General features: G+C 48.1%; 1 protein-coding gene across 4 annotated transcripts in view; it reads right to left on the bottom strand.

Moving 5' to 3' along the window:
- Nucleotides 1-2,768: 2,768 nt before the first annotated feature.
- Nucleotides 2,769-26,006, bottom strand: part of HIPK2 (homeodomain interacting protein kinase 2) — a 132,287-nt gene continuing 109,049 nt past the window's right edge. For 2 of the 4 annotated variants that reach the window (XM_074582003.1, XM_074581994.1), the window contains exons 9-15: nt 24,861-24,982; nt 20,061-20,203; nt 19,506-19,685; nt 16,613-16,894; nt 6,366-6,613; nt 5,195-5,355; nt 2,769-3,422 (exon numbers count right to left, since the gene is read on the bottom strand). In XM_074582003.1, the coding sequence (XP_074438104.1) occupies nt 2,955-3,422; nt 5,195-5,355; nt 6,366-6,613; nt 16,613-16,894; nt 19,506-19,685; nt 20,061-20,203; nt 24,861-24,982 (1,604 nt within the window). In that variant the 3' untranslated portion in view covers nt 2,769-2,954. The remainder of the gene's footprint in view (nt 3,423-5,194; nt 5,356-6,365; nt 6,614-16,612; nt 16,895-19,505; nt 19,686-20,060; nt 20,204-24,860; nt 24,983-26,006) is intronic. The other 2 variants (XM_074582022.1, XM_074582013.1) reach the window with 1 other exon arrangement.

Genomic DNA, 26,006 nt, shown 5'->3' with positions numbered 1-26,006 from the left:
TTTTCATCCTGGGGGCAATCTAGTTTCCCCTTCCTCCTGCAGTTTTCACAAACACAGCAACCCTTCTGATGCCACTGATGAAGAGAAATAAAATTAACAACAATAACAACAATACTACAAGAAAGAAAACCCCACAAAGATTAAGGAATGCGTGTGCAATTAAAACCCAGAGTGAAATATAATAATAATAAAATAATAATCATAACAACCATACAATAAAATAACATTATCTTTCTTTTTCATGACACAAGCAGCACGACGCCCTCGCTCCCGAACTGGTGGGAGAGGAGAGGAATGCAACAGAGAGAGCTGGGCTTTATTTTCCTGCCTCGGAGGAAAGGGGACGTGTTGCCTTTCGGAGCAGAGAGGGGGTAAGGTGCATAGGCTGCTGGGAGACCGCATCCTCATCTACAGTGTATTGAGCTGGAATGAAGGACAGGCAGGAGAAGAAAACTGTGTGAGGAGAGCCCAGGAACCAGAGCTGGCAACCAGGGAGGTTATTTGGTGGTTTGCCAGAAGACAACAGCCTCGTTGAACTGTCTATGCATAACGGGATCCCACCTTCTTCCAGGCCAGCCAAGCACTTACCACCCAACAATGTATTTTTCCTTGTCTTTCTGTCAACTTTTCCCGCCTGAGAGAGCCTCCTTCCTCACTGCCACCCAGGGAACCCATCCCTCGCCACCCCGCCGACGGACCTGCTATTTTCCAGCATCTTGTGAAATACCTGAATACTCCCTGCTCTAGTTACAGGGAAACGTAGAGCGGAACCGAGCAGCCACGTAGACTTCAGCTTTCACGGAAACACGGAAACATTCTATCAAACTCTCTTCTCTCCTTCCTCCCCAGGCCATCCACAGACATGGGTACCCCAGAGACACTTCCAAATATTGGTACACTGCCGTTACCAGCAAAACTCCCCTCCGAACCACACTCAACTGTGGAAGAGGATCTCTTTAGAAACCTGTTGGAAAACAAGACGACCACGTAGCGTTCCTCAGCATGGAGGGCCCACAGGATCACCGTGCTCTCCAGTTCGGGGGTCACTCTGCCCCTGCAGGCAATCTTTCAGGGGGCGGGTGAGAAGGGAGGAGGGAAGGCGCACACGGTCACAGCTACGTTAGAGTGGGTAAGGCCCGATGTATTACAATACTCTTTTCACTTAAGAAACCTGAGTTTGACTCTCTCGACTGGATTTTCTCGTGCTTCCTTTGGGACTCCAGCCCTTTCCCATCCCTCCTCCCATCGACAGACGTAGTGAGAGATGTCGGCAACAACTAGTGTTTCCCCCTTCATGGGCTAAAGTTTTGTTCCCATTTCAGACACACAACCGGGACAACCCGACCGACAACTTGGGAGGACGCTGCCCTCCCACTCCACCGAGAACGTCAGCAAACAGCAGAATGAGAATTCAGTTTCTGGGGAAGAAACCTGCTACTTCAACAGGATAGAAACAGACCAGTCCACAGACGAATCCCCCAACCCTCTGGGAGACACCCCGGGTCTCACAACCAACCTGGTTGCTTCCAGCCCATCCAGTGCTCGACAAAACACCCAGCTATACACACCTCCAACCCCGACGAGCCTCCCCAACGCCTCGCCAAGTGAGCTAAGATTGACGACGTGGTAAAAAAAACAACGAACCAACACCACCAGCAGAAGAAGAAGATCTGCAGTAACAACCCCCCCAAAAAAAAAAGAAAAAAAAAAGAAAAAGAGGTGAGAGTAAATTCCGACTAGCCTCAGTCAGTTCCTAGGAGTACCAGTGGAAGTAAACCCTTAAACCGCGTCTGTAGTTCGGTAAGGCACTACGAGGGAATGATGTAAAACTAAGACTGTGACAGTTGTAATGGCTGTGCCGAGGAACACACCACAGAGAGAAGGCAGCATCTGCACGCACACGCACGCACGCACACGCACACACACGCACGCACATACCCGGACAATCACATTTGTTACATGCCTATGTTATATCACTTTTCTTTGTGCAATCACATTGAGGAATAGTCTATTGGTATCGTTGAAGTTCAACACAAAATAGTAAAAAGGGCGTATGACCTGTATAGTGCTACATTCTACCGGGGCTGGGGGGAAGTGGGGCAGCTAAAATGTTTCCTCCTATACTAAAACGGCTAGGGATTGAAAAGGAAAATTTACGAATAAAATAAAATGAAACGCAACTGAAATCCAACATACATTATTAGAGATCTCGTTTAGGAATAGCATTTCTCAGGGATTTATCCAGTGTGTTCAAGGAAAGGGAAAAACATCCCCATTGCTTCTCCTCTCGACCAGTGCGGCGCGGCCTGTTTTGCCCGCCTGTGTTTAAGCGTAGCAGGGCTAGATCCGAATTTAGAGCACTGGGACAACATTTTCTCCTCCTCCCTCAGCCTCCCTTACCCACTTTCTATTTCCAGAAAAAAAACCCCAAACCTCATGTATGCTTTGGGATACGGACACCACTGCAAAGATGGGGCATAAACCCTTTGAAATGCTGGATAAATCCCTAATCCATATACCTACTGGATTAAAAACCTAATGGATTTCATTTTAGGTGTTCTGGACAACAAATTTCTAAATGTAGCTCACTATTGGATGAAAATAACCTTTAAAAGTCTATTGGTGAAGTTCTCCAAAAGACAGGACCCGCTGGAGGGTCCTTCTGCTTCTCTCTCTCTCTCTAGTTTGGTGCAGAATGGTTGGTTTTTGTGGTTTTGTTTTATTTTTTTTTTCTGTTCTTTTTTTCCATTTTCTTTTTTTTTTTTTTTTAAATAAAAAGTGTAGAATTGGTTCTCCCCCTTCTTTCCTCCTTCTCGTTTCTTCCTTAAAGTCTCCTTCGTTCAAGTTTCGCGCGAGCCTCCCCATTGCATTGTTAGTTTGCCATGTTCTTCAGTACAAAAGCGGCCGCCTCACTCCCCCGGGACGGGTGCGTCTCTCGCTCCTTATTCCAGTGTTTAGATGTAAGGGTACTGGTTGACCTTGGTGGGGCTCAGTGGGTATCCAGTGTAGACTGTGGAGGCTGGAGAAGCACTGATATAGGTCTGGTGGGCAAACTGAGCCTGGTACTGACTCGGGTGGATGGTGGGTGAGGGCAGAACCCGCGGGCCCATGCTGACAGGGACCTGGTGGACGATGCTGGCGGGGTAGGTGGTGTGCTGCACGGCGTGCCGCGCCGACCCTTGGGAGGCCACCAGGTGCGCGACGGTGCCCGTGGAGCCCAGGGCGGCAGGGGCGGTGTATGTGTAGAGGTGGGGCTGGGTGGGCAGGTGAGCAGCGGCAGCCGCGGCCAAGTGAGGATGAACTGTACCATGGCTGGGACTATTGTGCGGGAAAGAGTACGGGGCCTGAGCTATCGTTGGAGTGATGTAGGCTTGCTGTCTCCGGTGACTCCCTGTGCGATCGGTCGTGATGTGCTGCTGGGCCTGGATAAAGACAGCAACAGTGATAAGCGGTTACAAGACAAGAGACGGCTCTTTACCTCCTGAGTGGCGCCTGGGAGCCTCCCTATGACACCAGGACGGCCTCAGAAAAGTCCCTTGCGCTCCTCCTGGCACCCTCAGCATCACCACAGTCCTCCCTTGGAAACAGGTGACGGCAAAGGGTCCCTCCCAAGCCCAGGAAGACCCTGCAGTTTCACACATTCACCAAAATGGCCCCCCAAAGGACAACAGAGTCCCCCACTTTGAGCCACGACCTGCTGGCACAGCTACCACGAAGACCCAACCTTGGATGCCCGGCTCCTAAGAACATCTTCCACGAGTCCAGCCGCTCACACAACAAACGCACGGCTTTTGCTAGTGAATTCTCTGCTGACAAAATGTGGTGTGCTGACAGCTCAGGGGAATGGACTTGCCCAACTACGCCTGGAACAGGCAATTTATTTTTGCTCAGTTAGGGTCTTTGCGGTTATCATTTCCTCGGTTAGTAAAATAACTACTTTATTTTTAAAAGATAAAACCCTTGGCTTGATCAGATCCTGTTGGTGCCTGGTACCCTCATGTAATCACCTATAGTTACTTGAGTACAGGCAATTTCTTGCAGTGGGGCAGGAGCAATGTAGTTTTTCAGGGATTTTTCTAAGTTTTTTTTGGCATTGTACAATAATGTCAACGAGTTTTCCCGGTCATTTGTACTCACAGTATTACATAGCCAATAAAGTAGGAATTAGAAGGCAAGAAGGGCAATGCTCCACGTTATTTCCTTCTAGTCTTCCAAGCCTTCTCATCCTCTTTGTAAGCAGTCCCTGCGCTGTCATTGTGGTCTAAAATGCGGCAGCCACACGCCTCCCCCACTTTTGGAAACAGCACCTCGCCCACTTCCTCCATTTTCACTCACTTTTATTTCAAGTTTGCTTAAATTTTTAAATTTCCACTGCATTTTGAGGGGGAGGGGACATTCTTTTTATTTTTTTTTTTTTTAAAAAAACAAACAGTTCTGCTTATATCCCGATCTGGATGCAAACCAGCGCTGTCCTCTGAACTCTCCAGGCTTTTTCCTCTTGAAATGTTGGTAACTGTGCTGTAACTTCCCTACTCCCATTACCTCACCTCAGGGTAGAGCGAGGCCCCAGGTGCAGTACGTGAAGAGGGTGTTATTTACTGAAGCTCCTGGTGAGCCCCGGGTGTTTTGATCACAGACTATGAAACATCTTGAGAACTGCATGCTGCCAGGCAACGGGATTTGCCCAGATCTCAGCCCAGGTTTATCACGGGATGGATCAAACTCATTACATGAGGTCATGTATATGCAGAGAGGCTCTGCTTTGCCTTGTCACATCTGATGGGGACTTCTCTCCCAGTCCTGCAGCCAGGCTGATGCACTCCCTTCACTTGGAAGATACTCTCCCCTTGGTTACCTCTAGCTGAGGAGAATTCAGTCCTTACAACAAGGTCCTGCGTTACTTCTTTGTGCCTGAGCCACTGCACCTTCTCTCTCGCATTATTCCCACTTACAGTTAGATCGTCTGTCTTCAAAACACACGATTAAGAGTACTGCCAGCCCACTCGGGGGCGGGATCTGCACTACCTCCACTGCCCGAGCTGGAACATCAAAGAATGCAGTGAAGTTGAAACAAGTTGACCAAACTTGACAGGGGGCCCAACTATCATTAGGTCAGAACAGGACAGCCCATGCTGGAGGAGCGGTAGGTTACAGCTGGATGACGCACCACCAAAATTTGTCTCGGTTGACTTACCTGACTTAGATTAAGAGGCTGCTGCTGCTGGAAATGTGCTCCTGGTCGCTGCTGCCTATAGGCAACGGCTCCAGACGAGCTCCCTGAAGAGTGACCGCTGGTGGAGGTCACGGTGCTGGAGGACTTGGACTTGTAGGAGGATGAGTGGTGACTGGTGGTGACTGTGCCAGGAAAGGAAACACATTTGTAGCTTACATCACATTCTTTAATTGCTCACCCTACCTTTTCCTCACTGAATCTCCTCCTGAGTGGCTTTTGGGAGGAGACATACAACAGAAGCAGGATAAGAACATGGCTTCTCTTAATTAACAGAATACCTCAGCAGTGCTTCGTATACACGACCAGCCTGTTATTCTAGAGGCAGACAAGCAGACCCGATATCTGGACCCAAACCGGGCCCGGAGAAGGCTTTATAGATCCTTCAGAAGTGTGAGAAACCGTTCTGCCAGCAGAACTGTACGATGCAGGTACAAATCCCAAGGAGAGGAAGGAAAGTATAGTGTGCACAGCACAAAAAAGGCCTGGCTTGGCTGACCTCGCGGTGAGTAGGAAGGGAGGAAGAAGGAGCTAGTGGGGAGCTCACCCTCTGAGCCTTTGTGTTCACCAGCAGTGCGTCAAAAGAAAGGACTGCCAAGTAGCTCCAAGCCAATTGCTTTGGGCCAGACTTCCACCATAAGCCCCTTTTCAACACATCGTACTACCTAGCATCGCGGAGGCTCTGGGTGAGCAAACCTCATCAGTCCATAATGAAGATCCTGGGGGAATGTTCTTCCCAGAAACGTCAACAAGTTTGGATGAAAATGCACATGTGTTTTCAATCTCTTACCCGTTTTAAAGTAAACCTATGGAAAAGCAAGGCAGCAAAGGTTCACACTTGCATTTGGGAGCCTTTCATGTCAAATGTTGAGCTAAAGGCTGCATTCTGTTCTTGGGTTTGCACAGAAGTAACTGGGAACGACAGTTGCCCCCACGACTCCTGACTGTACCAGGGCACATAAATAATGCAATATGGCTCCCAAGAACAGATGTGTCACTTGAGAGAAGGGCAGGAGCACGGTTTCTTTGGAAAACAAAACAAACAAACAAACAAAATGAAACCGAACAATGAGATTCTTCCAAGATAAATCATTTATTTCTTACTAATTTTCTTGACGGAAGAGGTGCAATTTACCTGGTGCCAGGCTATCGCACTCTACCAACACCTCACTGGCCTGGGTTTTCAGTGGTGGCACGATGATCGTTCGGGGGTTCCCACTGCAGTGAGTCTCTGGAACCCCTTTGGTGTCGTAGGTGTTCCCGTTATTCTGCCCTGCGCGATGCTGCACGGCGTACGGGCTGTTGTTGCTGGAGGAATCGGAGTAGGGGGAGTCATGCACGGTGACACAGCTGATGACGTTCTTCCTTTGCTTGGACAAGGTGCTGAAACAGAAGCACACAAGTGGAAAGAGTGAATGGGCAACGGTCGACTCAGAAGCCACCAGAAAACTCTGCCTGCGGCAGACGAGCTCCGTAAAGGCAAAGCAAACTCTTCAGTCCTCTGCCAGAGAGGGGCTGCTTAAGCCAAATCCCAGGCTTCAAAACTCACTCGTTGCTATTCCAGGAAAACCTTCATGGAGGTCAAGGAGTGAGTAAGACATTGTGGATGGATCTTATATTCACACTGCCTAGAATAGCACTGAACCAGACTGCCAGATTTATTTTCAGACTGCTTTTTATATATGTGTGCAGTAGCAGCCCAGCAGTTATACTATGCTTTGTTGCAAGTCTCACCACCCACACAAAAACGCGGTGGTTTCTCCCAGCCTTCCAGCAATGATTTAATAATAGATGCTACGACTTTTCATGATTAAATCCCATGAATCTACAAAATACACTCCATTCTATTTACTAATATGGTACAATAGGCATATATTCTCAATAAGCATTTGAAACTGAGGAACGAATGAAGAAAAAAATGAGCAAAGTATGCAAAGCTTTTGGTTTTCTTTTCTTTCTCTGAATAAGCACTGGGTCTCCTGACTCTAGCGTGCATTATCAAGGTCCTGCTGCAGCTAATCCATCTATGACATCAAAAAAGTGATTAAAAAGGAACATCAACACTTCCAAGATTAGTGCTAGAAGTTCATTAGAGTAGACTGCATGAGTACGATTGGGATTTGCTCTGCTATTGTGTCTAATTATTCCTGATGGTTTCTCCTTCCTGTTATGAGCTTGTTTAGGGAGAAAAAGAGAGAGCGAGAAAGAGGAGGGAGGAAGGGGGATGGTGAAGATTTGCTTAAATGGCTCACATCCTTGACAGTGCACAGACCTTGACTACAGAAAATAGCTGCTATGTTTCACTGATTGCATTATGTTGTTATGGCAACTGAAGTTTTTAAAATGATGAAAAGAAATGGATAGCACATAAAAAGCTAAGTAATTAGGCTTAATGGTGGAAACAGCCCCAACAGGAACAGAAATACCATGGAGAAAAAGGAATCCATCTCTTAACTTCTTGAGCGTGCACTTTAAAAAGAGAGAGAACCCTTTCCCTCCTCTCTGTTCACTCTGGCTGGTGCAGCCCAGGAAACAGCTGATTAATGCCGTCTTAATCTGGGATGGAGCCCTTTGTTCCCTAGTCTCAGCATCGCTTCTTACCCAGGGAAAGCTGGAGCAGATCCTGAGAACAGTTTCCTTCCAAGGACATTGTTTGCCGCATTTATTTTTCACAGTGCACTGGTCCACAGGAGCACTGGTGGGTTCCCTTCAACTTGTCTGTCCCAAAGCCCCTCCGCCAGCGTTCACAAGCTGCAACTCACCACCTCGCTCCCAAGACTTGTAACTGAAAAGCCATCTCCTCTCCCATCAAGAACGCCTTGGGGTGCTGCACTCACAAACAAGTTACCGTCACACAGACTTTCTCTGGGCTATCATCACAGGATCCTGGCGTGCCCCGAAGAGGACATAGGACCATGTTGTTCTACGCACAGTGAAAAATATGTCTTGAGAGGTTCCTGATATCCTAAAGCACTGACACTTGAAACAGGGCAGATGACAGAGCAGGAGGGGAAGCAATTGCATAGCAACCTGGAAGCTGAAAGCAATCCTTGCGGGGACAGGTACCTTTTCGACAGGGAAGGTGTACCACAGCGAACCCTCGTATTCCAGCTTTCTGCAAGGAGCTGGAGAGCGTTGGGTTAGAAATGGAAAGGGCAACAGCCTATCTTAGATGGACAACCACTGTATGTGAAGAAAGATGTAGCAGTTTGGATATGGTGCTAAGAAAGAAGAATATTAAGCTAATAAAAATGACGAATATTGCATCAATATTCCCCTCTCCTTCAGTAGAAATGCCTGTAATCACACATTTATGAGTATCCAAACTGCTTGCCCTTTGCAGCTACCCTTGGCTGCCAGTTGGGAAGAGATATATATTCTCTACCTCTGACAGTTATTACATTTTATAAAGAAAAATCAAGTCACTAAAGAGTTTTCTGACAACTGATAAGGTCTAGCTATTCTTTTACAGTCCCTTCCTTACATGAGTGGCTGAGCTGCTGAACTGGAAATACTTGCTCTCGCCTGACACTTGACATGGGAAGGCTGAGCAGTAGAACTGGGAAGGTATTTTTCTGTGTAATTTGTGCTATTTATTGTTTTAGAATGGGCATATTTTTCAGCAATTTGATTGAGGGCTTGTCAAAGCGGGGACCATGAGAAGTCCCCTTCCAATATTATAGCTCCTTGGTTACAATAAGAAAATCAAGCAGATCTGTTTGGTTAAACAAATAAGTGACCCAAAACCCAAACCTTTCCAGAGAAAGGGACTGCAGCAGGATATTAAACTCATCCCATGGATGGGAAACTGAAAAGGACCAGAGTTACGGTCCTGCCGGGCCTTACACAAGTGCTCAGCAATACTAGAATGTGTCATCCACCGCAGTCAGCTGGACTATTCCAGTAACAGAGCTAAAGCACATGGGTAAATATTTGCGGGATTGTGGCCCAAGTGATTAGCCTCTCGATTCATCATGTTGCATCATTTCAAGCGCGCGAGGAGCCGCATCGAAAGCAGCTGGATTTTTGTCTTTAGGAAAGGTAACGACTGCGGTTAATGTCAGAGCAGGCAGTCGGGACTATCCACACGCCCAGCGCTTGGCACCTGCTGTGCCACAGCCTGCCCGGGAGACTAAGGGTGGGAATTTCAAAAGTATGAAATGCCCAACTCACGCTGAAAATCACCTGATTCACAGGCTTAGGGATACACGTTGAGCCAAAATGGGGGCTTTTGAAAATTCAACCCAGAAGAGCGAGCGCTCTCCCTTCTCAAAGCCTTCTTGCTAGCCAGCAACTGCCCTTCCAGCTCCCTCCGAGGACTCAGCTGCTCTCCCCACCTCGCAGTAACGCAGGAGTCATCTGTGTGAGGCCCAGGCTGATGTAGTGCCTTCCCTGCTCACAAACTATTGGGACTGAGAGCTTTTACCTGTTGACGCAGCACTTGCCTACTCAGCAAGCTTACTGTATTCCCATAACTCAGCCACAGCTTTTGGGGAAGTTTGTGCTTACACAGAAAAATAGTATTGAAAGTCTTGCCCCCTTCCTACTAAGCTGACTCCGAGCCTGGTAATTGCTTTCCCTCCCGCAAGCACAGCAGCAGCAGCTTACGTGATTTAGTAGTGTTGAGAGTCGGCATGTGTTCCTGGTCAGCTTGTGTGCCTGCCTGCATTATGTGGGCAGGTGTATTTTAATTCTCCAGAGAAGGAAGGGGGGAAGATTACCAAAGTGGCATCTACGCAGACTGAAAAGCAATAAGCCAGGAAGGCTTTTTAACCCTTACCGGCTGGAGCCGCATCCTCCCTTTCAGAACAGCAGTTGGAAAAATATACATTGCTTTGTAAGTTTATTATTAGTTTATGAGTGGTAGCCCATTCCCACCTGGTCCTGAAGGGCTTGTTCTCAAACTTGAAACAATTCATGTCTGTCCAACGTGCAGACACAGAGCACGACCGTGCCTTCGAACATGCAGAAGCAGCTCTCGGAGACAGCCCTCTAACATATACCACGCTGGCGAGCGCACAGCGGAGAGACAGACGTGGGTCTCTATTCCCCACAGCAAGGAAAGATCTCCAGGAAAAGTCCGATGGAGGAAAGAGAAGATAGTCCGTGCACAGGCACAGGGCAAGAAACTAAGGTGGGCATCTCAGATACTGTCAATGGAAAGGTGCCAAAGGCAGATGTTGAGAATGAAAAGTGAGCGGAAATTAAGGAAAAGAAGATTCTGAATTAGGTGTTAACAACAACAGCGGAACCCTCTAAATAGCCAAGGACAAGGACAGGGACAGCAGCTCTTGTAATAGTGCAACTTGAGATGATTTCTACTTGCTGAAGGCCCAGCCCAAAAGCTCAGTATGTGATAGCATTGCACGAGCAGGATCTTTTTTCCCTGAATACCTCAGAATATACCAGAATACCCTGAGTACCCCAGAATCCCAGAAAAAGCAAATGGAGTCAAGCAGGGGCAATTTTTCAGCGTTTGGTTCACCCACAGAGATACAAACCTTACAGTGTGGCTGACACTCCAGCAACAGAGGCTTTCAGCTCTCAAGGTCACCAAGGTGGCCTTCTAGTTTGGGGGAAGAAGGCACCCATCCCACAACTGTGCCTTTGAACTGGTGTGCATGTATACCATGGCACGTTAGCTTTACATCACATCACAAAAATTCTGTTCCAGGTCTCTCCAAACTTAATAACACGCAACCTTTTCAGTTTGCTGCTTCGGAATAATCCACCTATTCTAGGAAAGGATAGAGTCAGCCAACAAAAACTCCCACTACAACTGCAATCGCTCTCTTCACGTTGAAATAGTATGCCATGCATAGCTCAGGGTTGAGAACATGCCCCTCTCTCTTCAGCTCAGCCTCCATCCCGACCTGTTAATCTGCTCTCACCTTCTTTGTGAATTTGTGATGGTAAAAAATATTTCCCGAGTACTACACTGAGGCCATTTTATTAGGGCCATACAGCACGTGCTGGAGCTATTTAAGTCATATATACTGAATTGCTTAGCAGGTTGTAAAGGTTCTGCTGCTGAAGGTTTGATCAGAGAGCTACTGTCTATCTCTGTTATTTTAAGTACTAGCTGCATGTCGGTGTGTCTTCTGGAGATAGAAGGCAGCAATCTTTTTACCAGATGACTGTGGTTAGTCAACGTATTGCTATGCAGAGTCAGTTCATTACTCTGCACAGCATAACGTAGCCACAATAGGCCAGATGTCAAAGGAGAATTACAAACGGTATTTTGACCCTCACACATGCACATCAGCAAGTTGGCAAAACCACCTGGTTTTCGCCTGCCAGCGATTTCTGTGCATAAGGGGAATGAAAGACCTCTGAAGTAGACTCCACCACCGCTGCACTACAATGGGAATACGGCGAACAACTTGCATCAGCTCACGCTCAGTTATAAAGGTGAGACTCACACAGGGACTTCACTGTACAGTTTACGATTTTAAGAAAAAGCAAAAAAACACCTCAACCCTGCAAGAATTTTGTGCCAGTGAAGATGGCCAATGAGGCAGTTCCTCAGTACGTCCACATGACAGCTGTGGTCAGTCTTCCTTGCCCAGAAAGACAGCGATTACTGTGAGGATCCCACGGAAAGCCAAGCTGGAGAGGTGTTACTTATGACACGAGTCGGGAAGAATGAGGGGCTCTCCTGCCTCTTTGGGGTGGAAGCACCCTCAAAACCACCCACCTCAAGGCCATTATGATATTGGTGCAAGAAAAGAGTCAGGTTTTCCTTGGGTTCTGCACTCATTGCTTGGATGGGAAGTCATCTAGGCACATCACAATGGCCACCTCCACTGCCTTTCCTTCCACTCCTTCCTCCTGCGACGTGGCCCTTGGCAGGACGTGGAAATAGCCCTTGTTGCATCACCAGCACAGCCCGGCATGTCCCTCCCGCAGGACCGTGTGTGCCCTTCCTCCCTCCCATCACAATTCAGCCATCTCAGGGTGCAGTTGCGCCTCTCTGCTCTGCCTTTAGGTTGTTACTTTATTTTTCTCCGCTTCTAAGCTTCAGAAACATTTAATCAAGGGAGGATTTACATTTAAACCACTGCACCATGTGAAGTTGCGTACTGGGGAGTACTTAACCCCTACTACTTGCTACTTGCTGAACGGGTGCCCTGATTACTGCGACTGCAGTTGCACTGTTGGGCTGTCTGTCTGTCTCCTCGACTTTCTCGCTAGAGCAAGTAGAGAAACTTAAGAGGAATAAATTTGTAAGAAAAATATCAAGTCTATGATCTGTTTTCACTCTCTTCAGTGCTTTACAGGTCATGTTGAGACCTAAATTCTTCTTTCCAGAATAAGTAACAGTCAGGATATTATCTTACAGCACAACAGTAAATACCTCTCTGGCCTATAAAGTCTCTTTGTAAAGGAGGCTCAACTGAGAAGTCTAGAAATTCACTGATGACAAATAACCAGGGTCACAAAATTGTTTCCCATTCATGTAATGCTTTTTATATGCAAATTTTTTTTTCTGCAGTTCTACAGGACAAAATGTCACATGCAAAACCTTGTGGGCACGTGTTTTTACCAGGTAAAAACAATTTCATTCAGTAAAAATGCTCCCTCTTTATTTTGAACATTTCAATTTTTTTGCTATTATTTCCTTACATTTTGAAAGAAAAAAACCCTCCTCCATTAAATCAGAAAAGAGAAGTCTCCCCCTTAATTAGTTAATCCCCTAACACTTTCTCCCCTATAAATAAAAGTTAAAACTTCTTGTAGTTTTGAAGCTTCTCCAGATTTCACTGTGTTGGAGATATTACTAGAAAAATCTCAATGTAGCCTGCAAAAAGCCTTAGTTTTGCCAAACTGACTTTTTAAATCAGGAATTTGCCCCCTGAAAATCTCTGACCATTTCTCTTGAGGACTGCCCCTGCCGAACTGTACCTGAGGTCCCTCCTCTGTGATTTCACCCCAGGCGCGGGGCCGGGGCCCAGCAGATGGCCCCCTTTGACAAGGCTCCATCCAGCAGATCCTCCAGAGCCCACCTCGCACCACCTCCCCAGCACCTTTACCCAACAGGAGCCCAACATTTTCAGATGACTATTGATTTTAAAAAGATTACACCAAGCTACACTCATCAACAGTGCAAAACACATGCGAGCAAAGGAGGATCGTGCTGGCCTGCCTGCCTGGTCAGCTGCTATTTCATAAACATCCTACTCGAACATCTGTGCTTTTCATTAGGAAAAGGAAAATTCTGCCCATATCACACCGAATTCTTCAGATTTTTCTTTCACCAATAAAAAATTTGCATCCCCTGTACAAGAAAAACACTCTCTGCTGCTCTGGTATTACAGAGAGGCTTTTCTGTCGGAGTAAATCCCAGCTGTAGGGCTCCGTTACCGCATCAGCAATATCATAATTTATCAGCATTACCAGTCCTTCTTAAACTGAGACTTACGAACTCCTACATCCTCAAAGGATCTACCACTTCTCACAGCCACAGGTAGCTCTAATCTCTCTTTGCTGAGCAATCAATAAAATAAACATTTTTAGTCTCAGGGGTCAAAAAGACATTTCTAACCCCACAGGAAATAAGAGAAGGAAGTGCTGTCTCAAATTCAGGAGTTGATCCAACGTGAGTAAAGTTAATGCAAAGATACCACTGCTATCAATAAGATGGGATCAGGCAATTAACTTGGATCTGTCAAGTGCCATATGACTTCTGTATTCTAATCTAGAAGAAGCGAATATTGTTAGGATGTGACCAACAGCATGTTGCAAGTCATTCCTTATTTTTCACCCCCACACCACAGCTCTTGCCCAATAGAGTAATATTTGCATAAATATGGGTGAGACAACACATTCTTTGCACGGTTTCATTTTTGACTCAGATCTTGAACCTTTGGGCACCAATTATACTAAAGCACATACTTCACTGTCCCTCCCATTTTTCTTGGAGGAAAAAAAATAGACAAGTAAGAAAATTTGGAGGTACTTTCCCAAATGTGATGCGCTTTCAGTGAGAAAGACCTCAACTTTGGCAGGGGGAAAGTTCATTGGCATTAAATGCTGATTCAATTTCCTTGACTGGAAGCTACGTTGTTACTCCAGCTGAGAATCTGGTCTTAGAGACGCCCAGGTTGAAAAGCATTGAACGAGTTGATTTCACTCTCCTGGAGACTTTAACCAAAAATTCTCATTCTGGACGTGCTGTTTTCCATCTGTGTGTCTGCTCCTAATTCTCCACTTGCTCTGGTTACATCCGCACCGGCAATTTAACTCACTCTGGAATTCCAAAAGGTGCCTGAGAACAGCCTGTGTCCGCGCAAAATGTCTCTACATGGCTCAGAAATTAAATCTAGTTCTTAAGCTTTGGCCTTCCAGGAATGCTGTCGCCCTGGCACTCTGCATAGATATGCCATATGGATACAAAAAGTAGCCAGGGATCTGATCCCAGGCAGGAACGTGTCCTGAATATGCTCTAGTCATATCAAAGCCAGTTTGTTTATGTAAGTCTGGCTCCTGGGACTACTTTCCTAGCCCCTCGGCAGACCTTGCCTGAATATTTAAATACCCCAAATTCCCAACTTGATTTCCAGGTATTTTCCAGAACTTTGTTCTGTCTGTCCCCCTGGAGAGACGCCAAGTGAAGAAACTGGTCGGATGGCAGCAAAGTTGAAGCAGAGGAGACAACAATTAGCTGAAGTGGCTGTAGGATCCCAGCTCTTCTCTCCACCCAGCTCTGGACCCAAGATGATATCCAGGCGGTAAGTATAAGTATTTGCATATAATTTCCCAAAGCCTGGGATCAACAGCATGGGTAAACATGCTTGCACACAGCTCCTATGGCCCTTGAGATACCTGTCCTCTTCGTGCTGCCCAACCTCACACCCTTAGTTTTTAGCATCTCTTTTATCTTGCCCTTCCTTCCCCAGAAGAGCCCTGGAAGCGGGAACTCCTTATTTATAGTCCACCTGACTTCCACCCTGACCTTCAGCTCTGTCTGGAAAGACGCTTTCTTCTCCCTGTCACACTAAGGAATACTGTAGCAATTTTTTTTATTTTTAAAAAGCGAAATATTTTACGCTGCCCTGGGATCAATTCCCCACGATAACCATTGCATTCATGGCAAGCCTGAACGTGAGAGGCACTGAGCTCCCGCTGCCCGGTGGAGTTCGCTGGTAGGGAGAAGGGGAATGGGGAGCAACTGGCAGGAGGCAGGCTGAAATTGCAGCCCTTGGTGCCTGAACCGTGTGGCTCCTCTTTGCAGATTTTTAGCTCCTTGAGGCCAAATGCATCTCATCTGCTCTGTGCACATTTGCGGTGCTCTACTTATCACCGCAGTGCAGAGATGCAGAGATACAGATAGGTATCTCCACTGATTAAAGGAAAATCTGCCATAGAGCATGTCCTAAATAAATAAAAAAACTAATTCACTCTCGACAATACGGGAGGGATAAAGTTAAAAAATTCCGAGCTCAATTACCAACATAAAGATGGTATAATTATTCAGCTGTCCGCAAGGCTACTTCTCTACAACTTATAAAGCAGAGTGATGTCTTGTGACTGGCATCAGATGGGAAACCTATACCGCTTGCATGTGATGAAAGGTGCTGAAAAGCCAGTCCTGGAAAATTAAGTTCTCTTTCATCCACAGTAGATGATCAGCAGTGGCAGCGGTCCTGGGCCGCACTGTTCACTCAGGTGAGTTAATTGTCTGAGGAGCAAACTCGGTCACCACGGTCTTTACAGCCTCATCTCTGCCTCTGCAGCGTCAGTCGAAAAGCCATCAGTTTCTGCCACTTAAGACAATAGTTCGGGGATGTGTTGGCAACACAATCAGTACTGAGCAAACCTCCTGCAATGTATTTACCATTATTGAGTGTTTATGAAACAACCACTGACTGGTTTTCAGGACCTTTTTTTGGAAAATAGCACATATGGAAGGTGTCATTTAATGCTCTTTACAGATGCCTAGATCACTCAGAAAGAGAAAAGGGAATTTTAAGCTACCTTCCTTCCAAGCCCTTCTTTTTGTCATTGTTATAAACAGCTATCTGACTTAAAGAGGCTCATCACTACAGGATCTCTACAGTTTCCTTTCAACAGTCCTGAGAGATAGACAAAACTATTATTTCCTCTAACAGATGAAAGACTACGGCACAGGGAGACTACTACACTTCTCCAAGGTCACACAGAAAATGTATAGCATGGTAGGTAGCGTCACCTAAGTCTACGGAGTCACTAGCTAGTATTTTACCCTCCCCATCATCTTTCCTCTCAAATGAAAGACGACCCAGGTGCTGAGACCCAGCTGTAGCTCCTGGGACCCTACAGCAACTCCTGGGATGCTCCAGTACTTCTCCGCCCCTGCTTCTCCCTCCTGCACACAGAGAAGTGCAGAGAGCCGCTGCTCACCTGGTGGGTGCATGTTTCTGCTCCTCCTCTTCATCTGTGTCGCTGCTGATAGTGATGACACTCACTGCGGGGCTAGGGGTGTCGGGAATGATTATCGTCTGCCGCTGCCGCTCCCGCGTGGTGCTGGTCGCCACATCGCCCCAGCCGCAGGTGACGGAGGTGCTGCAGGCAGGGCTGTTGTGCACCATGGCACAGCGGGGAGGCGTGTTTTCCTTCACTCGTTTCGACCGCTGGGGCGAGCTGATGGATTGAGAGGATGAAACTTCATAGGTGGATGCATTTCTGGAAACGGGAAAGCTTGTTAGTTGGTTAAAACTCAGTTTGCTTAAGTTGCCTGTCACCGTGGCTTTTGATTCCTGGTCTCTGATTCAGTGGCACTGATTTATGGAGTCTAGGAAAACTGCAAAATTGGCATAGTCACCTCTTCAAAGGACAGAGTGCCTCACATGAATTATTCATATAATTGGCTGAAAAGTAGTTTCTCCTAGTAAAAAAATTCAATTTTGTTTTCCCCAGAAATTTCCAAATGAGCAATGCTGCCTCCCAGGAGTTTGCGCTGGGAAGCAGAGGCTAGTCACACAGGCCAGACATACAAAACACAGGCAGGCACAGTATGGCTGTCACAGAAGAAGGAAGAATCCAAATGATAATCTCTTTCTCCTGTATCCTGCATGGATGCATCGTGACCAGATATTTTTTGTCCAGAAAAAGCTAAAGGTAAAATTAGAATTTGTTGTGGAAAACAACAATCATTTATCAGGAAAACTGCTTTTCTTAGCTGAAAAGTTAATTTTCTGTTTAAGAATCTTTTCAATGAACATTTCCTTCCCAACGCTTCATCCTCTAGGACAGTGGAGTCCCATGGATGGGAGCACGCAGATGGGAGGACAGATACTGTTTCACTTCATTCCCACGTGAGGCAGCAGATACAGCATATATAAATCAGAAAGAAAAGAACAACCTTTTTATTATGCAGTAGAAAAACATTCTCAAGTCCTGTTTTTTTTTTCCCCAGTCTTCCTACTTCAGCTTGCGGGCCTGACAGTTGGAAAGGGCCCACTTGGATCAGGGATACAAACACAGAACCTGTCCACCAAACAGCGCACCACAGGTCTGCAGATGGGAATATTTACCAAAGCACACTGGCTAAGCCCATTTCACTCATTTCCCACCTTTTCTTTCTTCCCTTTGTTTTTTTAAACTTGTATTTCTTCTGCCTATTGCAGAACATTCGCAGGTTCCGAAAGGAAACAAACAAAGTTCTGGTTTTGTTCTACAGTGAGGCCTCGGCGGCTGCATGTTCAGCTTGGCCCAGAAGCTAACAAAAGGAATAGGTGGCATCCATCAAAAGGAAGTCATTATGGACGTATCACGCTATATCAACTTACACAGGCTCTTTTGCATAACAAATGGCTGCACAGTAGCATTTGCAGTGCTTTTTGAATACCAATGAGCGGCACGGAGTACCCTCCTCTCCAGAGGAGCACGTTCCTCATTTGGCTACAACAGCATCACAATTAATGAAGCTGTAGAAACACCGTTGCTCCGAAAGTGTCCAATTCCTCCTGGACACTGCCACCCTGCCCCTGGAGAGGGAAGGGAGAGGGGAGGTCCTGCGTGGGCACACTGGTTGCAAAAGCCTCTCTTGCTGGCTTGCTGGGGACGGAGCTGCCTCTGCTCTACATTACGAATGGACTAAGACAGCTGGAGCCCACCCAAAGTAAACGCAACACTAGAGAGCAGATAAATGGGAAGGATTTAAATAGTGGCCTCTTAACTAGAGTCAAATTGGTTGTGAACTCAGAGCTCCTCTGGCCCCAGTCCAGTCACCCAGGAAAACCACAAGCTCCTCTGTTTTTGCCACTGCACAAGTGGTGACCCATTTTGGTTCTCTCCCCTGCACTGTTTTGTTTTGGTTTGTTTTTTTTTAAAGAAATGTGCTAGTTTCGCAGCCCAGAGGACTTTCCCCAGAGCAGCTGCACATACATCTTAAACAGCCTTGTCCTCTAGGCAAGATCCCAGGGCTGCGACAGGCGCTGCAATAACCCTGCCGTTTGAGTTGTGCCACACAGCATAGCACGAACCAAAACCCAGTCTCCTCCTCCCAGAGTCAAATGGTCCTACTGAGAGTTGACAGATTTAGGTGTCTAGGGACACCCTGTATGAGATAGATACCCTTATAAAGTGCTCTCTGTTTTGAGCTGCCATAATAATAGGCCAGCGTGGGTATCTGTTGCTGGTGTGTACTGTTGAAGACAGGGGCCAAAACCCCACGTTAGGGGCTAGAGAGCTTGAAGATGGCCTAAAGCCACCCCAGTCCTCCACTCTGCACGGCATTAAAGCGCAGAAGGTGGCAGGTCATCATTCCATTGCTTTTGAAAGGGCAGATGTTGCGTGCACAGGAGGCAGGTGCTCCTGAAGATGCAGCCCCCGGGAGGTGCGCCACCCTGGGGAAATGCAGGCGCTGCACTCAGGAGCGCTTCTTCGAGATGATGTGGGAAGAAAAGGCGTGGCAACTGGGCATTGCGCCACGCTGACCTGAGAATACAGTTACTTTTCTAATTACGGTGACTACAAGGCCTCAGGTAATCAGAAGGGCATAACGAGCTGAACAGGGACTGTGTCTCCCACCCTGCATCCCCTCCAGCCATTGACTCCCCCACAAAATGATGCTCACTGGGTATAAAATGCGCCTGGCTACCTCTTACAAAAGGTAGCTCACAAAAAACGTGATCTTATCACTTGTGGGCCACAGAACAAACTGATTCTTGCCCCAGAGATGTCAGAGACGACCGCCCTCGTCAGCACACCTGCACTGCAGGGACTGCGTTCAGAACCACCCGCCTCCCCGACGCCACAACCGAGGCCATCGCCGGGAGCCGGGCACACTCACCGGGGCGCCGACTGGTGCTGCTTACTCTTCCTGGAGGAGGTGGTGGCGGCGGGCGGCTGTCGCATGACGTGGGCAACACCCACGTTGACGGGCTGGGCTGCGGGGAGAGTCACATGGCTAGCTAACAGCGCGGGCTGCTGCATGATGGGGTTATAATGGCTGCCGTGAGCGTGGGTGTTTCTGCAAAGGGGGGAGACAGGCACACGTTTAAAATGCAACCGGCGGCTCCTCGGCAGGCGCTTCCATGGGCTCCCACCACCTTCACCAAGGCACCCTCCTCTGGGGCCCGTTGGGCTCCCAGTCCCCCCAGGAAGGAGCGTTTCCCTCAGGGAATTGACCAAAGGGAGCAGCGTGGGCATGGCACTCCGCTTCAAGGACCGGGAATGGAGAAGCTGCCCATAGCTCCCAGACAGGATGGCTGTAGGCTGCAGCCTCCTACCCTTATACTCCCAGTCTGCAGCCTTGCAAGACCCCATCCCTCCCACCCCGGCTCTTCTCACGCCTCCTCCAGCATCAATGGGTACTTCAGGGAGCCTGCCAGCGCCTCCAGTTTACCTCCAGTCTGCCAGTGGTTGGGTGCCCGCCATGGACTCCGGGATGACGGTGGCATGCTGGACAGAAGTGTGGGTGGCCACCCCGGTCAGCTGCTGCCAGGCAGGAGGGAGCAGGATCTGCTGAGTGCCACTGGGCCATGCTTGCTGTGGGACAGAGGAAAACCATTTCTTAACAAGAGGCATCCTACACCGAGTGTGGTGGCGGCCCATGCTCAGCTGGGGGGCTCCTAATAATGATCGCGGTCATACTACCTAGCTCTTACCACTTTTCAGTCATAGATGACAAATACTTTTAGGAAACCACAGTAAAAGCAGTAAAAGTTATCAATATAGAGAGTGCAAAGGAGGGGAGAAAAAAAACCCTGCCATCCAAAGCAGCAACTGTGTTTCAGGTTAAACTGGGAATGGGAGGGATCGAAACTGATCGGCATTTCAACCCAAACATCAAACTCTCTAGCACCTGTCAAGTTTGACTCTCCAGATCAGTTGGGCTCTATGGTGCCATTGTTATTTTCCCCCTCCTACAGCAAAGTTCCCTTCCCACCCCAACAGGACCTAAAAGACTTCAGGAACCTAAAGGAACTTAAAGAAGAACCAACTTTTCAAGGATCAGGAAAGAGAAAAGGGGGCTGCAAGACTTCAGTGAGGAGTTACAAAAAGAGGAATTTGGGCATACCAAAAAGGAGTGCGTGTCGGTCACTGAGTGCTCCTCAGGAAGAACATCTTGCTACACAGGCCAAAGAGCCCAGTCACCTGCTTCCAGCTGACCAGGAGCCCCCCGGCCAAAGCAGAGTGGAGCCGTGCATAGCTACACATCACGTGCCTCTCCTCTCCGTGTGCTCTCCAGCTGTTTCTGAGTGGGCCCCCACGCTTGCAGGGGTGGAAATCTCTGCCCTGTGAGTTGAGCCATCGTTTTGCTATGCAACCATCCCTCCAGCTGCGCTGCCACAGGCATGACTCAGGTCATCCTGCTCCTGTGACTCCACACTGCGAGTCAGATGATTGGTTTTTTGACTTGGGAAACTTTCTTTGCTATGTGCTGCCTGAAGGTAGCTCTGGCAGCTTCTCACAGCCTGGGCTGGGGAATGCCAGGGTACTGGCTACGGCTGTCCTTAGTCCCAAACAGCACCCCTATATTGGACCCATGTTGTGTTATCTCACAGCTCTAAGGAGGCTAAATTTCAGAGGAGAGGCTTCTTCCAGACATGCATTTGTCCCCATCACCATCCTTCACAAGAATCCTGTTAACTATTCCTATATTCCCCTCCTATCCCCCAGTAAAAAAAAACAACCACCACATCACACCACTCCTCAACGCCCCCCTCCCCCTTTTCCCAGTTCTGCTCCAAAGTTTGACTGTCTTGTAATTTTCCCTGTTGCTGAGTTAGATGAAAAGGCTGCTACGACGAGGCCTCTCAGCACCATCTGCAAAGGATGGACAGTCACAGGGCTCCTGAAAGCTCTTCATCTAAGGAGCCACAACCACGGACTGGTGCTGCTTGGAGGAGGTAGGAGGAGGAGGCAAAGACACAAAAAGATCAGGGAGCAAAAAAGCTTTTTTTTTTTTTCCTTTTCTTTTTTTCACTTTTTTCCCCAGCTTTGATTTAAAAGAGGAGACTAAACTACTGTTGCAGTCAGTCCCAGGGGACTACCTGGATTTACTTGCAGAGCGAACTGCTTCCTCCCTTTTCAGGAAGAGAACTGAACAAATCTAAGCTCCCTTCCCGACTGCAGTGCATAAATTTAGATGCAGTATCAGGGTCCAGGCACAAATTCCTCACTTATTAGGTAAGGACCACTGAATCATTTAATCTGCAGATAAGACTTGTCTAGGCTGATGCACTAGCAGAGTGTGCTGTGCTTACACGCGGGAGGCTTGTGCCGGCAGCCACAGCCTGGTCTCAGTTATTGCATTACTGCGAAATTGTGCCACCGTGGCGCAGCACGGCACCGGCCCCTGCGCTCGGGAGGTGGTGGGTCCCCCAGCGGGACAGAGCTCCCGCTTCAGATGTACAGCAAGGATGACTAATGGAGTAAGCATGTTTGTTCTGAAAGCCGGTGGGCAGGACCTCCGTGGGAAGAAGTGGTGCTGGGAAGGCGTTAAAAGGAGAGAAAAATCAAGAATTCGGGGCATTATTCAAGGACAGGGGACAGTTCTGGGTCACGTTATGGAAGCCTGCCAGAAAACTGTACAGCTTTGTCTCTTTCGAGATCTGAAGCTGCAGAGAGCTATTTGTAACGACAGGATCAGTCTCCTTTGACTGGTCTCTGTGCATACAGTACGTGAACCACACTTGCTTGAGAGGGTGAAAATAGACGCAGGGAAGTTACAAATAAGTTACTTTCACCACTGGCTCTGCATCTTGCAGGCTGCTTGCTCTGTCTAGCTCCACGCCACAGGCTGTGGACACACAGGTGCCAGAGATGATGCTCCAAATCCATCACTGCCTCTGCCCTGGGTCCCTCCAGCTCCTGGAGCTCCTTCCCCTGTCCCTCCTCGGGGACTGCTGTTCTCATACAAAATGCGCAGGGAGAGCTGGACACCGGCTGCACTGGGATGCAGTAAGGCTTTGCCAGCCACGGCCACCCTGATGCGGGCAAGCACAGTGACCTGCACCGTGTGCTGGGCAGGGGAGAAAGCCCATGGCTACTCCACAGCGTTGGGAGCACAAGGAGCGGCATTGTGCCGCATCAGGGGAACAAGACAGGTCCCCCTGATGAGGCACAATGCAATAAGACAGGTGGAAAGACAGAAGTGGGCTCCGGAGGTGCTACGCTCTCTGCTGGGAACAGTCCCTCTAGTAGGTGCAGCAATCGCGCGGTCCGGTCTGAAGAGCTTTAGATAAGCAGCTGTGCATGAGAGGAATAGCTCTCTGCTGAGAGAGACACACGCAGCCGCTCAGAGATCAGATGTGACTACAATGCATTACAAAGAAGCTGTGTTTTTCCACTCAGGAAACTGGAATTGGGTACAGATTTGTTTATCAGACCAGCTGCTCAGCCCGAACCGAGCGAGGCCCGCGGACACCAGATGCCACCGGCATCAATCAGAGCGCCTTGCCATCAGAGCGGCAGCTAGCATTTCTCGTTGCGTGAGACAGACAGATATATCAACAGGCAGACTGCCTCTCTTTTATTAAATCAGAAATTAAAAATCTATGCAAGCGAGGAGTGTTTCTCAGAAACAGCTTAAATTCTCTTGTGGAAGTGACAGTGAATAAAACATCAGTAGAAAGTATGAGAGGGACAGCCCGTGAAATGGGAGTTCATGTAGCAGGGGCAGCACAGAAATTGGTAATAAAGCTCCTCCTGAGCACTCCCTCCCTCCCACTGACCGCGTGGTGAACCCAACAAGACCACCTCGAGAAGAATGGAGCTGGAGGTACCAAGATCTCTCAGGATACTGCCGCCTTTGGGATGCTTCAGACCCGACCCTCACTCCTTCAGGCCCCATGTAACAGCACACCTCGGGAGGCCTGGCAGAATGGCGGGGACTTGCAAAGCTCTGTCACCTCCTTCACCCACTGCCTTGGCTGGCTTCTTGCACAAGCACTAGGTGCCTGCAACGGTGCCGGCACAGACTGCTTCTTGCTTTGCCATTGTTTTTATTCCCCCTGCCTGTCAGGCTCTCCCTTCCTACCAAACAAGAGAGGTGGCCACACAGGTTGTTAAGACAGGCTACAAGAGAGGTAGTAGCTTTGATGTTTCAGACGGCCCTCTAACAAAGACTCTGCTATAGGGAAGGGGCAGGGCACGTTAGCTAATGGAAGTCACACAGGCTGCAAGTTGTGTTTTGATCCGTCTTCACCAGACAAGCGTGGTTGGCAGCTGGCAACGAAGGGCAACTGCACCAACAGTCTTACCCCAGCAATGCAACGCACAGGCATAAACCCTGAAGTCTGCTGGTACCTGATTACGTATGAAGGCACTGGCATTAATTAAGGTACAGATTAACCAATCCTGAGTCAGAGGCATGCATTTTTGACTTGTAGGTCACCTTTTCCAGTCTGTACAACTTAAAACTAACTATACTAGGTGCCTTTTTTTTTTTTTTCCTGCCAGCAACACGCCTGATACTGGCAGAGATACCATGGCATCAGCTGAAAACCAGTAGGGGCAGATTCACTGAAGCCAGCGTAAGCAGGAATGAACTTCTCCTCCTTCTTGAGGAGCTGGAGTTCCCCTTGAGGATGTGCATGTGATTGGTGGTACCCATTCCCGTTCGGGGCTTTTCTGGGAGGAACCATGCTTTTCCTGTGAGTGCATTTTGGACAATTGTGCCAGTAAGCGCTGCTGCCAAGGAGAGCTGCTGGGCTGTGGGGCCCTTGCCTCTGCCCCCTACATCTCCCTCACAACTTAAGAGCAGAGGGCAGCTCATAATACAGAAGGGCGCAAACTTAAAGCACAAAAGATATTTATCAGCAGCGTGCAACTCCCTAGCACAACCCCTGGCCACAAACTACCACTGAAACCGCGAGTTCAGGAGGATGCAGGAAGGTTATTACTGGTTCCTCCTCAGCAGAGGCCTGACACAGCTTCCCCTGAAGCTTCCCACTGATTCCAGTGGAGAAGCAGAAGGAAAGAAGGTCTTGCCAGAGACTTTTGCAACATTGTCTTTGAGCTGAACAATGAACTGGGGGAGGTTTGGACATTTTGGAGAAAGCTGGAGACCGTTATATGGCTGCCCAAGTCTCTGAGCTGCACCGTAGAAGACTCTCAGAGAAAGCTACTCTCATGAGCCTCCAAGAGCTAAACAATACAAAAAATACCCACCAAGCTCAGTGTGTTCAGAGCTACTTACCTGTGCGAGGAGTCCTGGCTGGATCTGAAGAGGCTGGGCCCCAGGAGCCTGAGTGACAATGGGAACGGCGTTCTCCATCCGAACTGAATACCCAGCATGCTTCGAAGGGGAAGCTTGTAACCCTGTTCCACCAATACAAAAGGTACAGCATTAGCCATCAACAACACTGCTAAGAACAGGGGTCTGGTTTTCAGAGGTGCCGAAGGGCATTTGCTGATGTCCACTTGAATGTGGACTTGCAGTGCTCAGTCCCTCAAAAAAAATCAGGTTCTCAGAGCCTCACCTATTTCACCCCAGCCCAAAGATGCCCATCAAATGTTGATAAACATGACACACGCGTAAGGGTAGAGCAAAGATATTTACAAAGATATTAAGGGATTAACTGAGTTTCTATTTTTAGGGTACCTCAAATCCGTGGGAAACATCTCAATACAATGTGCACAGGGAGAAAAGGAAGAGAGGGAATGGCTTCTCTTCCCCCATGTTCTCTGGTTTGACAACAGAAAATGGTCCTTTCCAGCCAAAAACCATTGGTATGTGAGAATGCTCTCTTGTGACCCAAGTGGGACAGCAGGATGGGAATCCAGAATTGCGCACTCACTCAGCCTTGATCGGAATAGGTGATTTTCTCTTGCACAGCTTCTCAGGACTCATATTAAAAAGGCTCTGATTTGACCGCATAATCTAGCGCACCCCAAACTCCAACCGTTGCTGACTCCGCCACGCGTTAGCCTAACTGAGCTGGAGGAAACTTCCCTCTTGACCACCTTAGCATGTGGCACAGCCTATGCTACCTCCTCTGCTTTAGAGCTTTCTCAAGACAGCAAGCGGAAGACGTTAGCTTACATGTTCTAGCAATACATTTCTGAAGTCAAACCCTTGAGATGCATTTTAACTATGTAGAAGAGGTCTAGCTAAACTCTCCTAGTTCAAAAGAGCTTTGATAATCTTGCAGAACATTTAACAAGTGTCTAGAGACTGATCCACAGACAGGCTTGTAGAAATGAAGAGCAGAAGTTGCACCAGCTGAACCAAGGTCTATTTAGACCACTTCCTACAGACACCTGGCTAGTTTTTCCAAATTGCTACAGCATGTAGAGTCAAGAGAAGGACAAGTGGCTGAATCCGATCATCACACAAGTTGTC

The sequence above is a fragment of the Larus michahellis genome, chromosome 1 (genome assembly GCF_964199755.1).
Source record: "Larus michahellis chromosome 1, bLarMic1.1, whole genome shotgun sequence".
NCBI classification, from domain to species: domain Eukaryota; kingdom Metazoa; phylum Chordata; class Aves; order Charadriiformes; family Laridae; genus Larus; species Larus michahellis.
Note: the sequence above shows the minus strand (reverse complement) of the source record. Positions and strands in the feature narration are given on the sequence as shown.